General features: G+C 39.5%; 1 protein-coding gene across 1 annotated transcript; it reads right to left on the reverse strand.

Moving 5' to 3' along the window:
* Positions 1-1,049: 1,049 nt before the first annotated feature.
* On the reverse strand, positions 1,050-15,085 carry arr3a (arrestin 3a, retinal (X-arrestin)). Its single transcript, XM_072445726.1, has 16 exons — positions 15,021-15,085; positions 12,657-12,689; positions 11,704-11,734; positions 11,537-11,597; positions 11,022-11,066; positions 10,254-10,444; positions 9,986-10,045; positions 9,811-9,887; positions 9,580-9,715; positions 9,176-9,260; positions 9,018-9,090; positions 8,115-8,252; positions 7,735-7,818; positions 1,601-1,624; positions 1,232-1,494; positions 1,050-1,138 (listed from the first exon to the last, which is right to left on the reverse strand). The coding sequence occupies exons 2-15, from the start codon at positions 12,662-12,664 to the stop codon at positions 1,359-1,361; spliced, it is 1,149 nt and encodes a 382-aa protein (XP_072301827.1). The 5' UTR covers positions 12,665-12,689; positions 15,021-15,085; the 3' UTR covers positions 1,050-1,138; positions 1,232-1,358.
* Between the last annotated feature and the right edge of the window lie 453 nt (positions 15,086-15,538).

Raw genomic sequence — 15,538 nt, forward strand, 5'->3', positions numbered from 1 at the left:
CATTTATATAACAACCCTTGTTCCCTTGTCGACTATGGCTTGTTATAGATTTTTGTTACACTGTTCCGGACACACAGGAAGTTACCACAATAAAAGCTTAACAAGCGTGTATTTAGAGATGAACCCCATGTTGGCACTGGGCGCTTTTCTGTTGCTCAAAACACGTTGGTCACGCGTAATGTGCGCACGTTTCTCCAAATGTCTCGCGCCCCCCCTTGGCACGTTCTGCACCCCCCACAAACGGGCACGCGCCACACTTTGGGAATCTCTGCTATATGGCATTAAATGTCCATTTTTTTTATTTTTTTATTTTCATTTATTGACAATTTGTTTTACTTTGCCTCTACTCCAAAAATAATCTGTGTAGATTTTATGGCAAAAAAATATTTTAAAATAACTCTTTAAATCTAAAAACTTTTTCACCTGTATTCTTGTGTTTGATACAGAAATTTGCCCTTTTTTGCTGAACTTTACTTGTTAAAACCTGCACAGGCGTGAATAATCAGAAGAAATCTGATTATTTACATCAGATGTAACCATTTACATGACATGATAATAATCTGACCCAGAAATCAGATTATGATCAGATTTGTAGTGTTTATGTGAACACTACAAATCTGATCTGACACTTTGTTTTGCCATTGTCTTTGTTCTGCAGAGCCGTTATAAGAAAGTGTACGGATTCTCGTCTCTCTTGCAAAGTCCATAGGATATTATTCATGCTTCTTTGGTTCACAGCCTTCAACATTACAGATTGTATCACTATATAGTAATAATTTAAAAATAATGAAAATTCACAGTGATTTGTTTTTATTGTTTTAATGTAATTGTGTGTATTTCCACAGTGGGAAAACACACAGCAAAAAAATTCACGAGACTGGGAAGAGAAAAAAAACAGTTCTAATAAAGTTAAACCAAGAATACAGAAGTAAGTTTATATTGGACAGTGATGCGACAGCTATAATCAACAATACGTGAACAGAGAACAAGACAAAGTGTCCAGAGAAGTGATGTTACAAAAGAGTCTGGAGCTGTTTCTAAAGTCGAGGCGTCTCTGGGCATTTTGTGGCTCAGTCTTTCTCCTCGTTGCATCTTCTTTTATGTTTTTTCTCTCGACTCTCAACCTGCAACTCATTCTCTGTCGAACAAAACAGGAAAATACGTCATGTTTTTACGTGGCTGCGTCCTATTCATTCAACACAGCACATATTATTATTTATTTTCAACACACCTGGACTAAAGGGCTGGTTTTCTTTGTGTCGCTGTAAGAAAATAAAAATATGGTAAACATCAAAGCATTAATATACTATCTATTACAGTGCACTTTAGTCAAATTATACTTACAATGATTTTGGGGTTTATTCTGTGGAGGGACAAAAAGACAAAATGTAAATACTGTATATATTCCTGTTTTTAGTATGCATATGTGTGTATGAATATTTACCCTCAGGCTTGGGGTGCATAAGCATCACTGGCAGCTCAACTGTCACATCACTAAAAAGTAAATTATAAATCATATTAATAACTTAAATTCAAATAATTGAAAGCAATGTATTTGTCTGTGAGCACTTTGGTTCTAACTTTATCATATTTAACTCACCTGGCAGTGAGGCCTCCCAGCAGGCTACACAAGAGAGAAAGGGAAAATGAGAAGTGTAAGAGGTGTAATTTGTATTATTAGGCCCGAGCGCCACAAGCTGGCGAGAGGCCTATTAATCTCGTAAGGCCGTGCGAAGCACGGCTGCGAAAGTGCGCAAGAAATCGAGCGTGAAGCGCTCGCCCACTTCCAAACACTCACTAACGCACTCCTTCACTCATGCACGCCCCGTGCATACTAATTAGTAGTAGGAAAATGGAACATTACCGTTGTAAACGGGCGAAGCCCGTGCAAAAGTGCGCACTAAACGAGCACTTTACATTGAGATGACGACCGCGAAGCGAAGCGGTCGTCATCCCCATATAAAGCACTCATTTGCGCTAAGTAGCTCACGAATACGTTCCCCATCTCTTGCATGTTCCGTGCATATAAGCATGTAATGCAAAAATTGAACATTATTACTGTATAGAGGGCCAAAAACACAAAGTGGGCGGAGCCCACTCAAAATTAACAAAAGTACCCGTCAGTGACCAGGGACCCACACCATGAGGTAGGAAAGCGCGAGCGCTTTCCGAAAATGTATAGTTTATGATATTTGAAAAATGGGAAACATTGTTTTCGCATCGGAATATTATTAGGCCCGAGCCCCAGCAGGGCGGAGGGCCTATTGCTCCCGCAACGCTGCCGAAGGCAGCGTTGCAACTGTCTGTCCAAACATGCGGGCTGCGCCCGCATGTTTGGTACCCCGTCGCCCCTGGCAAGTACAGTGAACTAGCCCATGCCAAAGGCATGGATCATGCATACTTACTCCTGCTATGACAGAAAAAGTCAACAATGAGTGAATGGGCGTAGAATGGGCGTAGCCCATTCACTCATTGTTGACAACAGCAGCGCGAAGCGCTGCATTCCTCCAAAAACCCTCCTGGCATTGTCCTGTACGCGAGAATCCATGCCGCAGGCATGGGCCATGCTTGTATCTGCTCAAATCAATGGAAGTCTATGGGGAGTGGGCGGGGCATCCCGACGGAATAGGGAGTGACGAGCGCGTAAGCGCTCGTAATGATGATTCCACCCCATGGCGGCATCGGGAAGGCTTAGAGCTTTCAAACGATGTATCATTTGTTGTTATAGTGGAAACGGCTATATTGTTTTTGCTAAAAATATTATTATTTTTATTTTTATTATTAGGCCCGAGCCCCAGCAGGGCGGAGGGCCTATTGCTCCCGCAACACTGCCGAAGGCAGCGTTGCAACTGTCTGATCAAACATGCGGGCGCAGCCCGCATGTTTGGTACCCCGTCGCCCCTGGCAAGTACAGTGAACTAGCCCATGCCGAAGGCATGGATCATGCATACTTACTCCTGCTATGACAGAAATAGTCAACAATTTGTGAATGGGCGTAGCCCATTCACAAATTGTTGACAACAGCAGCGCGAAGCGCTGCATTCCTCCAAAAACCCTCCTGGCATCGTCCCGTACGCGAGAATCCATGCCGCAGGCATGGGCCATGCTTGTTTCTGCTCAAATCAATGGAAGTCTATGGGGAGTGGGCGGGGCATCCCGACGAAATAGGGAGTGACGAGCGCGTAAGCGCTCGTAATGATGATTCCACCCCATGGCGGCATGGGGAAGGCTTAGAGCTTTCAAACGATGTATAATTTGTTGTTATAGAAAAAACGGCTATATTGTTTTTGCTAAAAATATTATTATTTTTATTATTTTTCTTGTTCTTCTTCAGCGCTTTGATCTCTAATTTGACCCCCTGAACATGCTCAAAAACTCACCAAACTTTGCCCAAAATTCAGAATCGGCGAAAAATTTTGTTTTTTCTGGGCCATTTTTTTTGCGTTAAAAAATGGCGCGACAGCGCCACCGACAAAAGTCAAAATACATTGCGCCTATGGAAGACGCCCCGAGGTCAACTTTGTCGTAGAGCTACGAAATTCGGGACACGCATTCCTCTTGTGAGGACAAAAAAAAAATATTATTGTGGCCACGCCCCCAGACTTACCCTATGGCCACCATCTTCCTTTGAAAATGAAAACACGCTGTGTTAGCCATTTTGTTCACGTCAAACTTTGACGAACTCCTCCTAGGGCGTTTTGCCCACCGACTTCAAAATTGACGTACGTCCTCTGGACAAGTGGGGCATCTAAAGTTATTCAATTTTTTGAGATACCTTTTACGGTCTGTGTGCGGCGCAGCCGCAAAGTTGGACAACTTATTTTGGAATATTGCAGGTCTAAAAATTGCTCCCATTTGATCAAAACCAGTCCGATTAGGACCAAATTTGAATCATTTGTTAAACTTTCTAGTTTGGACCAGTTTAGGCTGACAAAATTGAAATGGCACTGATAGCGCCCCCTACAGAGTGACCTTTAAATTAACATTGAAGGTCAAAAATTAGTTTTACCAAAATTGTCTAAACTTTACCCAAAATTCTATTTTGCCGTCCCCATCACAAAAGCCAATCACAAAAATGCCTAAATTTTTACGCCGTAGTCGTAGCGATGACAGAAACCTCCCATGTTATCCCTATGGGAAAACCACAAAATCTCTCAAATTACCACATTTTTATGTTTTACACTTTAACGAAGTCCTCCTAGTGCGTTTTGCCCACCAACCTCAAAATCGGTGTACGTCCTCTAGACAAGTGGTGTATCTAAAGTTATCCAAATTTTAAGGATAGCTTTTACGGTCTTTGTGCGACGGAGCCGCAAACGTTTCCCAGAATTCTGACTATTTGGCCTTCAGAGTGGCCTATAAACAATAGAGTTTTTCCAAATGACATGATATTTTGAACAAAATTCTAATTTGCCATCCTGATCATAAAAGTATGAGAGCCAAAGTCAAATTTTGTACGGCGTAACCGTAGCGTTGACAGAAACATCCCATGTTATCCTTATGGGAAAATCGTAGAATCGCTCAAATCACCACATTTTTACGCTTCACACTTTAACATACTCCTCCTAGGGCGATTGTCCGATCAAGTTCATATTTGGAGAATATCATCTACACAAGCGGGGCATCAAAACTTACCCATATTTTGATTCTAAGTGCTACGGTCTCTGTGTGGCGGACCCGCAAATATATGTCAGAAATGGGAAAACAGCGAAATCTCTGAAATGTTCACATTTACGCTTCACACTTTAACAAACTCCTCCGTGGGCAATAGCTCGATCAAGCTTTACTTTGGGAAAAATCATCTACACAAGCGCAGCATCAAAAGTTATCCATATTTTCATTCCAAGTGCTACGGTCTCTGTGCGGCGGCGCAGCAAATTTGACTGACACTTGTGTTGATTTGCACTGGATTGGCCATGTCAATTGTGTCGCCGTCTGTCAAGTTCTTTTTTTATTCAACACACAATAAGGGCGCCATCTTTATCAAGTCGAAAGCGCAGAGTCGGAAGGCCGGCGGCCCGCGAGGGCCGTTGGATGCCGCTTGCGGCTTTAATTTTTCTTGTTCTTCTTCAGCGCTTTGAGCTCTAATTTGACCCCCTGAACATGCTCAAAAACTCACCAAACTTTGCCCAAAATTCAGAATCGGCGAAAAATTTAGTTTTTTCTGGGCCATTTTTTTTTCGTTAAAAAATGGCGCGACAGCGCCACCGACAAAAGTCAAAATACATTGCGCCTATGGGAGACGCCCCGAGGTCAACTTTGTCGTAAAGCTACGAAATTCGGGACACGCATCCCTCTCGTGAGGACAAAAAAAAAAAAATCATTGTGGCCACGCCCCCAGACTTACCCTATGGCCGCCATTTTCCTTTGAAAATGAAAACACGCTGTGTTAGCCATTTTGTTCACGTCAAACTTTGACGAACTCCTCCTAGTGCGTTTTGCCCACCGACCTCAAAATCGGTGTACGTCCTCTAGACAAGTGGGGCATCTAAAGTTATCCAAATTTTAAGGATAGCTTTTACGGTCTCTGTGCGACGGAGCCGCAAACGTTTCCCAGAATTCTGACTATTTGGCCTTCAGAGTGGCCTATAAACAATAGAGTTTTTCCAAATGACATGATATTTTGAACAAAATTCTAATTTGCCATCCTGATCACAAAAGTATGAGAGCCAAAGTCATATTTTGTACGGCGTAACCGTAGTGATGACAGAAACATCCCATGTTATCCTTATGGGAAAATCATAGAATTGCTCAAATCACCACATTTTTACGCTTCACACTTTAACGAACTTCTCCTAGGGCGATTGTCCGATCAAGTTCATATTTGGAGAATATCATCTACACAAGCGGGGCATCAAAACTTATCCATATTTTGATTCTAAGTGCTACGGTCTCTGTGTGGCGGACCCGCAAATATATGTCAGAAATGGGAAAACAGCGAAATCTCTGAAATGTTCACATTTACGCTTCACACTTTAATGAACTCTGTGGGCAATAGCTCGATCAAGCTCATATTTGGGGAAAATCATCTACACAAGCGGGGCATCAAATTTATCCATATTTTTATTCCAAGTGCTACGGTCTCTGTGCGGCGGCGCAGCAAATTTGAGTTGTGCAAATGAACACTTGTGTTCATTTGCACTGGATTGGCCATGTCCAACGTGTCGCCGTCTGTCAAGTTCTTTTTTTATTCAACACACAATAAGGGCGCCATCTTTATCAAGTCGAAAGCGCAGAGTCGGAAGGCCGGCGGCCCGCGAGGGCCGTTGGCTGCCGCTTGCGGCTTTAATTCTTTCTTCTTTCTTCTTCTCGGGACCAACCCCCCTATTTTTCACCCAGTGAACATTGACGAAAAGTCACAAAAATGTTCACATCTCTAAAAATCGTGCCTCTCTACATTCTGGCTATTTCCCTTTTCTAAAATAAAAAAAAAATGTCGCGTCAGCGCCCCCAAATGTACCAAAAATGCATTGAGAGATGGGAAATGACCCAAAAAAAATCTGATCGTAGAATCATGAAATTTTGCGCAGAGGTAGATGGTGACAAGAGAAGTAAAAAATATTATTACGGCAACGCCGTCCGCCCAACCAAATGTCGGCCATATTGCTTCAAAAATGGCTAAACATGACTTCGGAGTTTTTCCAAACGTCGTACTTTTACGAACTCCTCCCAGGGCGTTGGCCCTAAAAAGCTGAAATTTGGTGAAAATGCTACTGAGGAGTGGGACATCAAAAGTTATCCAAATTACATTGATACCTCTCACGGTCTCTGTGCGGCGAAGCCGCAAACTGTAGCTAGAATTTCAGAAATCTCCCATATTTAAAATTTCTGCCGTTTGCGCAGATAAAGTCCGAATTGCGTCAAATTAGAATCAGTTGTTAAACTCTTTGCCCTAAACCTACTTGAAGTGAAATAAATTCATTTGGCGCCACAGCGCCCCCTACAGATTTTATATGGAGGTTAAATGTTTAGTTATGTTTAGCGTAATAAAAGGACAATTGGGGCGCGTAAGCGCCCCCTCCTCTTGCGGCGTGGCGGCGGCGTGGCGAGGGCCGATCATTGCCGCTTGCGGCTATATTTAGTATTTCTTATTACAATTTCACCAAAACAACTGTTAGAATACTGTCAATTATAGTGGCTTTGCAGCTAAACTGTGTACAGGGTGTTTTGATAGCATTCTCTATTTTGAAATCCATCAGAAATATGCCAAAATGTGTCTTTAAATATATTAGTAATTATTTAAGTAAGTATCTACGTATACATTTATGAAAGAAATATTCATGTATAATCTTGTTGAAACGATTACGGCATGAACTTGTTCCATTTTTATTCGTATTTATTTAACATTTTTCTTGTTTTTTATCATTATTATTGTTCAAACTAGGTTAATTTGTAGCCAACAACTATGATTAAACTCCACTACTGCATTTTAAAGGGACTGTACCCAGTTTTCTTCATGTAATTAAGTCAAATTTGCCCCTAAAATATACTGTAAAAACAGCTCTTACGGTCAAAATAAGACTGTTGAGTGCTGGCTGCATCTAATTATTTTGCACAAGTAAAATAATCCTCTGTGAACCAGGAAGTAACAATTTTAGCATGCTAATTGTTATTAGTTGTGGCGGCAAAACTCTGTTCTGGCCTGAACAAAAATTAAGTATTTCTGTTTCCCGATGTTGTTTGAGTTTATGTGTTTGCTCTGACTCTAAAGTACATTCATGTCCGGATATTTACCCTCCTCCAGCCACAATCAGGTTGATCTTGAGTTTGTAGGAGACGAGGATTCCCAGCACCTCCTTCTCAATGTTTGTCTTCAGGCTGTGGAGTGGATCAAAAGCGTCATAAACCATAATCAATATCAATGTGAGGTCTCAGTTTACTGCAAGTCCATCAGAATTTTGTCAACATGATATTATTGCTGATATTAACAAAGCCAAATAATCGACATTTAACAAATAATCGTCTTGAAAAAACATTTTTGTTCACAAAATTTGTAGACAAAAAACACAAATTGCAGTCAAAATTAAAATTGTGTTTTGCAAATTTACAGTTTGAAACCTAAACGTATATTCACTTTTAAGTTTGAAATTCCCCTTTGGGTCCGTAAACCTTACATTGTGGTGGAGGCGAGGTTGGTGTCTTCATCTTTGAGTCGTCCATCCAGAGCCAGGCCTCTCTTCTCTTTGTTATCGCTGAGCAGTGGCATAATGGTCAGAGTGTTCTCGTAGGAGCCATTGGGGTCCACTGTCTCTCTGTGGAAACACATGCAAATTTACCTTTAATATTCATATTTATATATATTCATGCACTGCTCATTAATGTCGCTTTAAAGAAACTTGTCCTCTGCATTTGACCATCTTTAATGCCAGAGAGGACAAACGTTCAGACCCAGATACAAAGAGAACATGCACATTTAATCTTAATATTACTGTGACAAGACAGAGCTTCTGAAACACGTGGTAGATCGAGTCTAGGCGCTCGCTTCTGTAATTACAACCTTATTATCAATCATTACTATTTTCCAAACAGTATCATAACACTATTCACTATACTCGACTATTTTCTCCTTACAGACTAAAAACTGATGCAAATAATATGAAACAGGGACATTTACTCAGATAAAACTTACCTACCATATTTAAATATGTAAAATTAATAGAAGCTTGTGGCATAAACTGAATATTCATTTTAGCTAACGCTTTAAAATAACGTTTCTTAGTACACTATTTATAATGCGTTAATAAGCACTAGTTATTTTTTATAATACATTCATCATGGTTATTGAAAGTAGTTTTGTAAGCATTGTATTAGTGCTCTTACAAACATCGTGTACATGGTTTATTAACAGTTATAAGGTGTTATAAGCCATCCATAAGTGCATAAACAAATAACTAGCGCTTATTACAAAGAAACGTTATTTTAAAGCGTTAGATAGTTTTGCACATGTTTCTAAACGGCATTGCTTCAGCGAACATTGTTGTAGCCAAAGTCTGTGGGTAGTTACCATGGATACTCACCCAAACTCTTGGCTGTAAACGGGCTTGGTGTATTTGTCGGCGCAGTACAGCACGATGTCTGTGCACTGTTCCACTGCAGAGAGAAGGAGGAGGGCTGACGTTAGAATGACCGTAACGTGAAACTGCCACATGTTTGTCACCGGGCGAAACTCACTGACCGCTGATCTTGAACTTCTTCACGGTTTTGTTGCTGTCGTTTTTGATTTTGATTTTGATCGGGATGTTTTCACCGTGGTAGTACAGCTGTGTTCACGACGAGAACAGGATCCCAGAAACATCCGTGAGGTGAAAAAAAAGGGTTAACAAATCAGAACAATGGTCAAAAATGCTTCATCTCGAAACAGGAAGTCGAACACTATGTATATGAACTTGCTGTAAGTATTTTGAAATGTATCTGTAATTGACTGATTGTTTTTCCTCCAATCAAAACTTCAGCTCATCATGGAATAACTTTCAAGGAATAACATGTGCCTGTTTGCTGCGGAGGACATGTTTATATCTCTAAACTTCCATCTGACTTTCACTGTTTGTCATTTACAGTCATGACTTTTGAAAGCCTCACATCTTTCTGTAGGGAGGCCTCTAGATGAACAGGCTTGTCGGACATCATGAAGCTCTTGCAGATTTCCGCCTTTGGTCCGGCGCCGACCGCAGAAGGAGCGTACTGGATTTTACGGATGATGAGGCGAGATGTGTCTCTGGAAGGGACAAACAGTAAAGCGTAATCATAAATCCACATTTGACAGAAAACACAGTGGAGTTTCTGAATAGTATTGCGGTAAATACGACTTACTTCTTATCAATCGTCTCGTCGGGGTTGTTCTGCTCCTTGGCGAGGTAAGCTTTGACCTCGAAGTCGACGCCACAGGCCTACAAATGACAGAACATTACAATAAAAGTATAAGTCATAATACTGTATAAGTATAAGTATATGAGTATGTGCACTTTAGTAGTTCGGACGTTTTTACCTTTCCGTTGTCCTCAGGTCCAGGCTGCAGGGAAACTGAGCACGGCAGGTTGTTGGGAATCTGAAAACAAATAAGTAAATTGTCAATATAAATTTATGCGTATTCTGTGTTATAAAAATATATTTACTTAAAGGCGAATTTTAAAAAAAGGTACTGATCTCCCTGTAAATCTATTCCTATTTATTGGCTAAAAACACGAGTAAAATGTGGTTTTACCCGTTCCCACATGTACTGACGACACTAAAACCGCCTCTCTCGCGTGCCGTACCTCAAACGTGAAGGCATAGGCGTTTTCCCCGGCCTTGGTCAGCAGGGTCTCGTGCATGGGGGTCTTAGTCGGCGGTGAGGTCTGGGGGTACATCTGGACCTGTGAGAGCCAGATGTCTTTCCTGAAGCACAGGCCCATCACATCCAGGTCATCGCTGCCGTAGCGAAAGGCACAGGCCAGCTGGCAAAAGACTGCAGTGGCCCACAGCGGGTTAGAAGAGAAATATGTGAAGTGATAGCATTAAATGAGCATAAATATTTAAATGAAGATGAGGCAAAAGCACTATATGGTTTAAGCTCATGTCTCTGTGATAAATAAAGTACATTATCCTGAAATACAATAGTAATAATGCCTTACACTTGTGCATCAGCCCATCCAACCACCAATCACTCACATACGGTCGTGTACGGTCACACAAAGATAGTGAATATGTTTGTTTTCATTTGCGCTGTTCAGATCCAATATTGACAACATATTGATTTATTTGCATATTTTACACTGACAGATTTGTTTCTGTTTACATTTTGGGTTTTGAGCGTGCTGTCCAATCAGAACGCAGAATGAGCTCCCCGCTTCGGATCCTGCTACGACTAAAACCAGTTCGTAATAAATCCCAATGGGCTCTTTTTTAGCTGAGTTGTGATTTAATGAGGCTTTAGAGATATGGCAATTCTTCAACAACGGTCAAGTTTAGCGGCTCCATTTGGTATATTTTTCTGTAGATTAGTCTGTCTTCACAATGCGGCTCTTTTTTGAGGCGACCGTTACCTTTTCTGTCTCCGAGCTCTGCAGGGTCAATCTTCACCACTCCATCTGTAAAACATCACAGTGTCAATAAAGTTTATGAGCAATATACAAAGGCTGCAGGTGGTTCAGTCCATTAACCAGTCAATGGCGTGTTAGTCGACAAACGTTTTTATCATTTATCAGATTATTTCATTATTTTATTGGGATTATAAAAGCTTTATAAGTACAGCAGCAGAAAGGAGAAGCCCTGGCGTGAGTTAGCTGGAGCTTTGGGGTGACTCGTGAGTTTATTCACTCGTTTTTACAAATAAAGACACTATTTACCTGCATTGTTGTTATTGCGTATTGTAAGTGCAGTTTTGGGCAAATGCTTGGTCGGATCATAGAGTTTTGAGAGATCGTGCCGCGCTCTTTTAAGTTGAATAATCGATGTGCAGATCATAACTTTAGTCGATCAAGAAGTCGACTACAGTCCTAGGAATATACACCTACTGAGTGTATTATTTAAGTGACTGAATGAATGACTTTGCACTCACCAACTTTATCCACAGATGTTGTGTGGTCCACATAGTCTCGCTTCCCCAGGTAGAGGGTGAGCTGTAGGTGAAGAGGAAAATAACATTTAACACCAAACAACTGCATTCAAAACATTGTCACTGTACATATTGTTATTCAGAAACAATGGCACGAACAGTGAACTTACCCCACCACTCTTGCTGGTCTTTTTGAAAACCCTGGAAACAAATAACTTCATATTATCACATGCTTAGTTTTTACCCAGATTGGATATAATCATTTGACTGTGAAGGTGTCTAAGCCTTTATTAATCTCGACCAGATAAAACATGATACATTTGTTTTGTTGTGGTTTGAGTCTTGGCAGCAGAAGGCTCTTTAATCCCTCATTTGACTTGATCGCTTTAGCTGGAGCTAAGTGAGGAGCAGCTTAATCTGATCTCACCCGGATTGAAAGGCCCGTCCAGGTGATGTGTGAAAGAAACCTGAAAGGAACTGAGAAACTAATTTGAACTAACGCCTCAAGTGATTACGGACCAACACACTCAAATTTAAGGATTTAAATCATTCAGGGTTTCAAAAGGGCACAGTCGGGATCTATGTTTGGAGTTAAGTTAGTGCTGCAGGTTGAAAACTATTAAATAACAACCTCTGATGTTTTAAAAGGCATTTTATATTCACATAAAATACTGACAATACCATAAAATATTGATAATATTTAGATTATTCAGTTAACATAGACTAACTTTTTCATTTTAGACATAGCATTTGGTGTTGATCCTGATCATAAAATGTAACAACTATTAAAAGAATTAATCATTAATCATTAATTAATAGTTCCAAATTACACGCTGTAAATTACAGTTTTTAAAAACGAATTTAGTTTGTTTTGAATGTTGATGAAAACGGTTTTGTATTCCAGAACACAAGTCACAAATGTATATATGTCATTGTGCTTATTCAAATGTACCAGTTTGAGTAATTTGAAAGGACTATTTTCACCAATAATTAAAAATAAAAGCACAGAATTACTGTAATACATCACATTTTGTTTGTGTTGTTGCATGAGCAAGCCTCCCTCATGTGTCTCTACCGTCTCTACTCTTCACTGGAATCTTATCTTTAATGTGTGGAAACTCACTTGGCCATGTCTGCAGGACTTCTTCTTTCTTTCCTGTTGAAGAGAAATAATAAGGTTATCGAGAGGTCAAGACGATGGGATTAAGAAGTCAGTCTGAGTCAGTCCTGTTAAGGACCCATTGGCATTTCAAACACTGTGTAGTAATTCTTTGTTTTCAGAGTAAAGCACTTTGGAGGAGATTATTTTAAACTCTTTGGCACCGGCTCCACACAAGAGGCTGACTCACCAGACACTGCTTGTTCAAAAAACAGCTTCACTATTATAGTTTTAAGTTTTGGCAGTTTTCTAAAATATTTTTTATTTTTTGTATTTCAATCAATCTTTTAATCTCTCTTTCCTTTTAGCGAAAACATTTATTTTATTACTTTTTCCATGGAAAAAGTCAAATCGAGTTTATGATGATTATTTATTATTATTTTTAATTGCCATTATGCTGTATTTTATTCTGTAGAAGACTTGAAAGTTTAATCCATAAGAAGTGCTCCGTAAATATGTTTATATATCATTGACTAATGAGTGTAATTTTCATAACCCACGGGCCGTTCATTCTGATAATAATTCACTGGATATGAGTAAACATTGAAACTTGTCACAAATAGACTGAAACTGTTCTAACAGTTTCAAAAACTCACACAAGATGATTCTGAATTCCGAAAGTTTTTCAATATTTACCCCTGTATATTCAAGCACTTATGTCAGCCCCCCCATGAGTCAAGACAGAGAGGGAGGGGACTATTATCTGAGGACACCTAAATGGATAAAAGTCCTTTGGCAAGTGGAGTTGAGGCTAATCAGACTCTAAATCCACGTTCCTGCCCTCTATAGCTCTTTAATGCGGATCAACAGGCCACAGTGATCTGAAAAGATCATCAAGAGAACGGCCTTTTTAAATGGTTACCAAAATATTTTATCAGGTGATTTAACCTGGTGTGCTTGCATCATATAAGAAAAGGTAAAATATGTGGCAAGTGAGTGAGTAATCAAACTCACACAATATACATTTAGAAGGATTCAAATAAATAAGAGTAAAGTAAAAGGATTTTATAACACTGATGCATACATTCTTTGGAGTTACAATAAAATAATGGCATATACCATAGGAACAGCAAACAGTCAGGATCTTTAAAACAAAGATATGAAAGTAATTATATATTTACAGAGGTAGTAATTCTCCACTTTGTCACTACATGGGGGCTTTTGAATAGGTGACATGCACCTAAACTTAATGTTCCCTTGGACAAAGAGCCAGAATGAGCCTAAATCGCACACGTTTCAGTGCGAGCAGAAAAATAAAGCAAACTCTGTGGTTCAGCACCACGGACAGCACCAGCAGAGGTCCATCCATCTATTATAATTAGACTCACGGGCTGAATCGGCTATGATTACATAAATAACTACAACATATATGATGTCAAAGGGCCATAATACACAAGTAGAAACTATATTAGAAGCAATATTACTGTAAAGCTATTAAACATGTGCATGCCTTTGACAATAACAATGTGTATCAGAGGTCTCACTTCTTGTACAGTAGTTACTCAATAAATGTTTATGCATTGCGTATTGATTGATTTATAATTATAATTCCCATACCCCACTGAATATATAATTTACTATGCAAATGTTAGAAAATTGCCTCAGAATTTTTTTAATAATCTCAAATACTCAATTAAACTAGATCATTATTCAGTAGTATCATTATTGATTTTATTTTTGAGATACAAATACCAATTTCTCTATTTCACGCTCGCACTTTGAGGCAACTTCTGTTGTGATTTTGGGGGTTACAAAATTACACTTAATTGAATTGGAATTGAACGTAGGAGACAGTTCCAGTCAGGAGGTGACTATTCAACGACACTTAAAAGGATAAAAGAACTCCATTGATCTGATTTAGGGCTCTTCTAGTGTCTGTTCATCTGTATTAAGACCTTAATGGTTTCAGCTTTGCATGAATCAAGTCCACAGAGTAATGAGATTAGAGCCACTACTACTGTTTACACTCAGACGTACATTTAAACTCTGTATATACACAAAGGGTTGATTATTGGTCACTATAAGCGTTAGGTTTCAAAATAGCAGCACATATATTGAGTATTTACTGAACAGTTTAAAGGACATTTAGGACAGAAATAGCCTGTTTTTCATTGATTGGCTTTCAATTATAATGTAAAATGAAACCTGTTGATAAAGCAGGTTGATAGCAGCCATTAATTAAAAAAAACATAAATATAATGAGTGAATTCAAAACTTTTTTATGACATAGTGTTATTGTTAATCTAATAATAGACTGTAGCGTGTGTTTATCTATATATGATCTTTTCACCCACATACATGGACATTCCTAAAGTAATGCATTCTTACCTGTGTTGGAGTTGAGTAGTTTTGTTGTGCGTGTGCAGGCAGCGTCTGCAGAGCTGCTCTTTTATACACAGACGCTCCCTCTAATAATCTCATTAAACCACAAAAGGTTTAAAAATACCGGCTCCTAAATCAGGAGACAGAAACACAGTCCCCTGCTGGCCCTAGTAGCAGCCAACGTGTAATCCCTGTGTACCAAGAACAGAATTTAGATAGAAATAAATGATCATGACAAAAGGTCAATCAATTCCGTACCTTAGAGGAAGTTAGGAGCTGATTCTGCTTTTTTTGTGTGGCTTGGGTGGCCACATAAAAGGCAAGATTTAGCTACTTTCTTCCCCGATCATGGGTTTATGAAGGATTGAACAAATGAACAAAACAAAACACAATAATTGCCTTGGGGAAGTGGTGCAGTTTTTCCTGACTATAATCTCTTCCAGCAGTTCCACTTTCAAATCAAGTAATGCACAAAATAATGAATTCAGCTCTGAATTAAAAAGCAAACACTTTGTTTACATTTA

The sequence above is a fragment of the Eucyclogobius newberryi genome, unplaced genomic scaffold (assembly GCF_026437365.1).
Source record: "Eucyclogobius newberryi isolate DKJ021-1_F unplaced genomic scaffold, fEucNew1.0.hap1 SCAF_15, whole genome shotgun sequence".
Lineage (NCBI taxonomy): Eukaryota > Metazoa > Chordata > Actinopteri > Gobiiformes > Gobiidae > Eucyclogobius > Eucyclogobius newberryi.

Coding starts and splice junctions, on each gene's coding strand:
- arr3a (XM_072445726.1), bottom strand. Junction 11,598..11,703: donor AGACCAGCAAGAGTGGTGGG/GTAAGTTCACTG, acceptor CTTCACCTACAG/CTCACCCTCTACCTGGGGAA. Junction 1,625..7,734: donor CTGATTGTGGCTGGAGGAGG/GTAAATATCCGG, acceptor TCTCTTGTGTAG/CCTGCTGGGAGGCCTCACTG.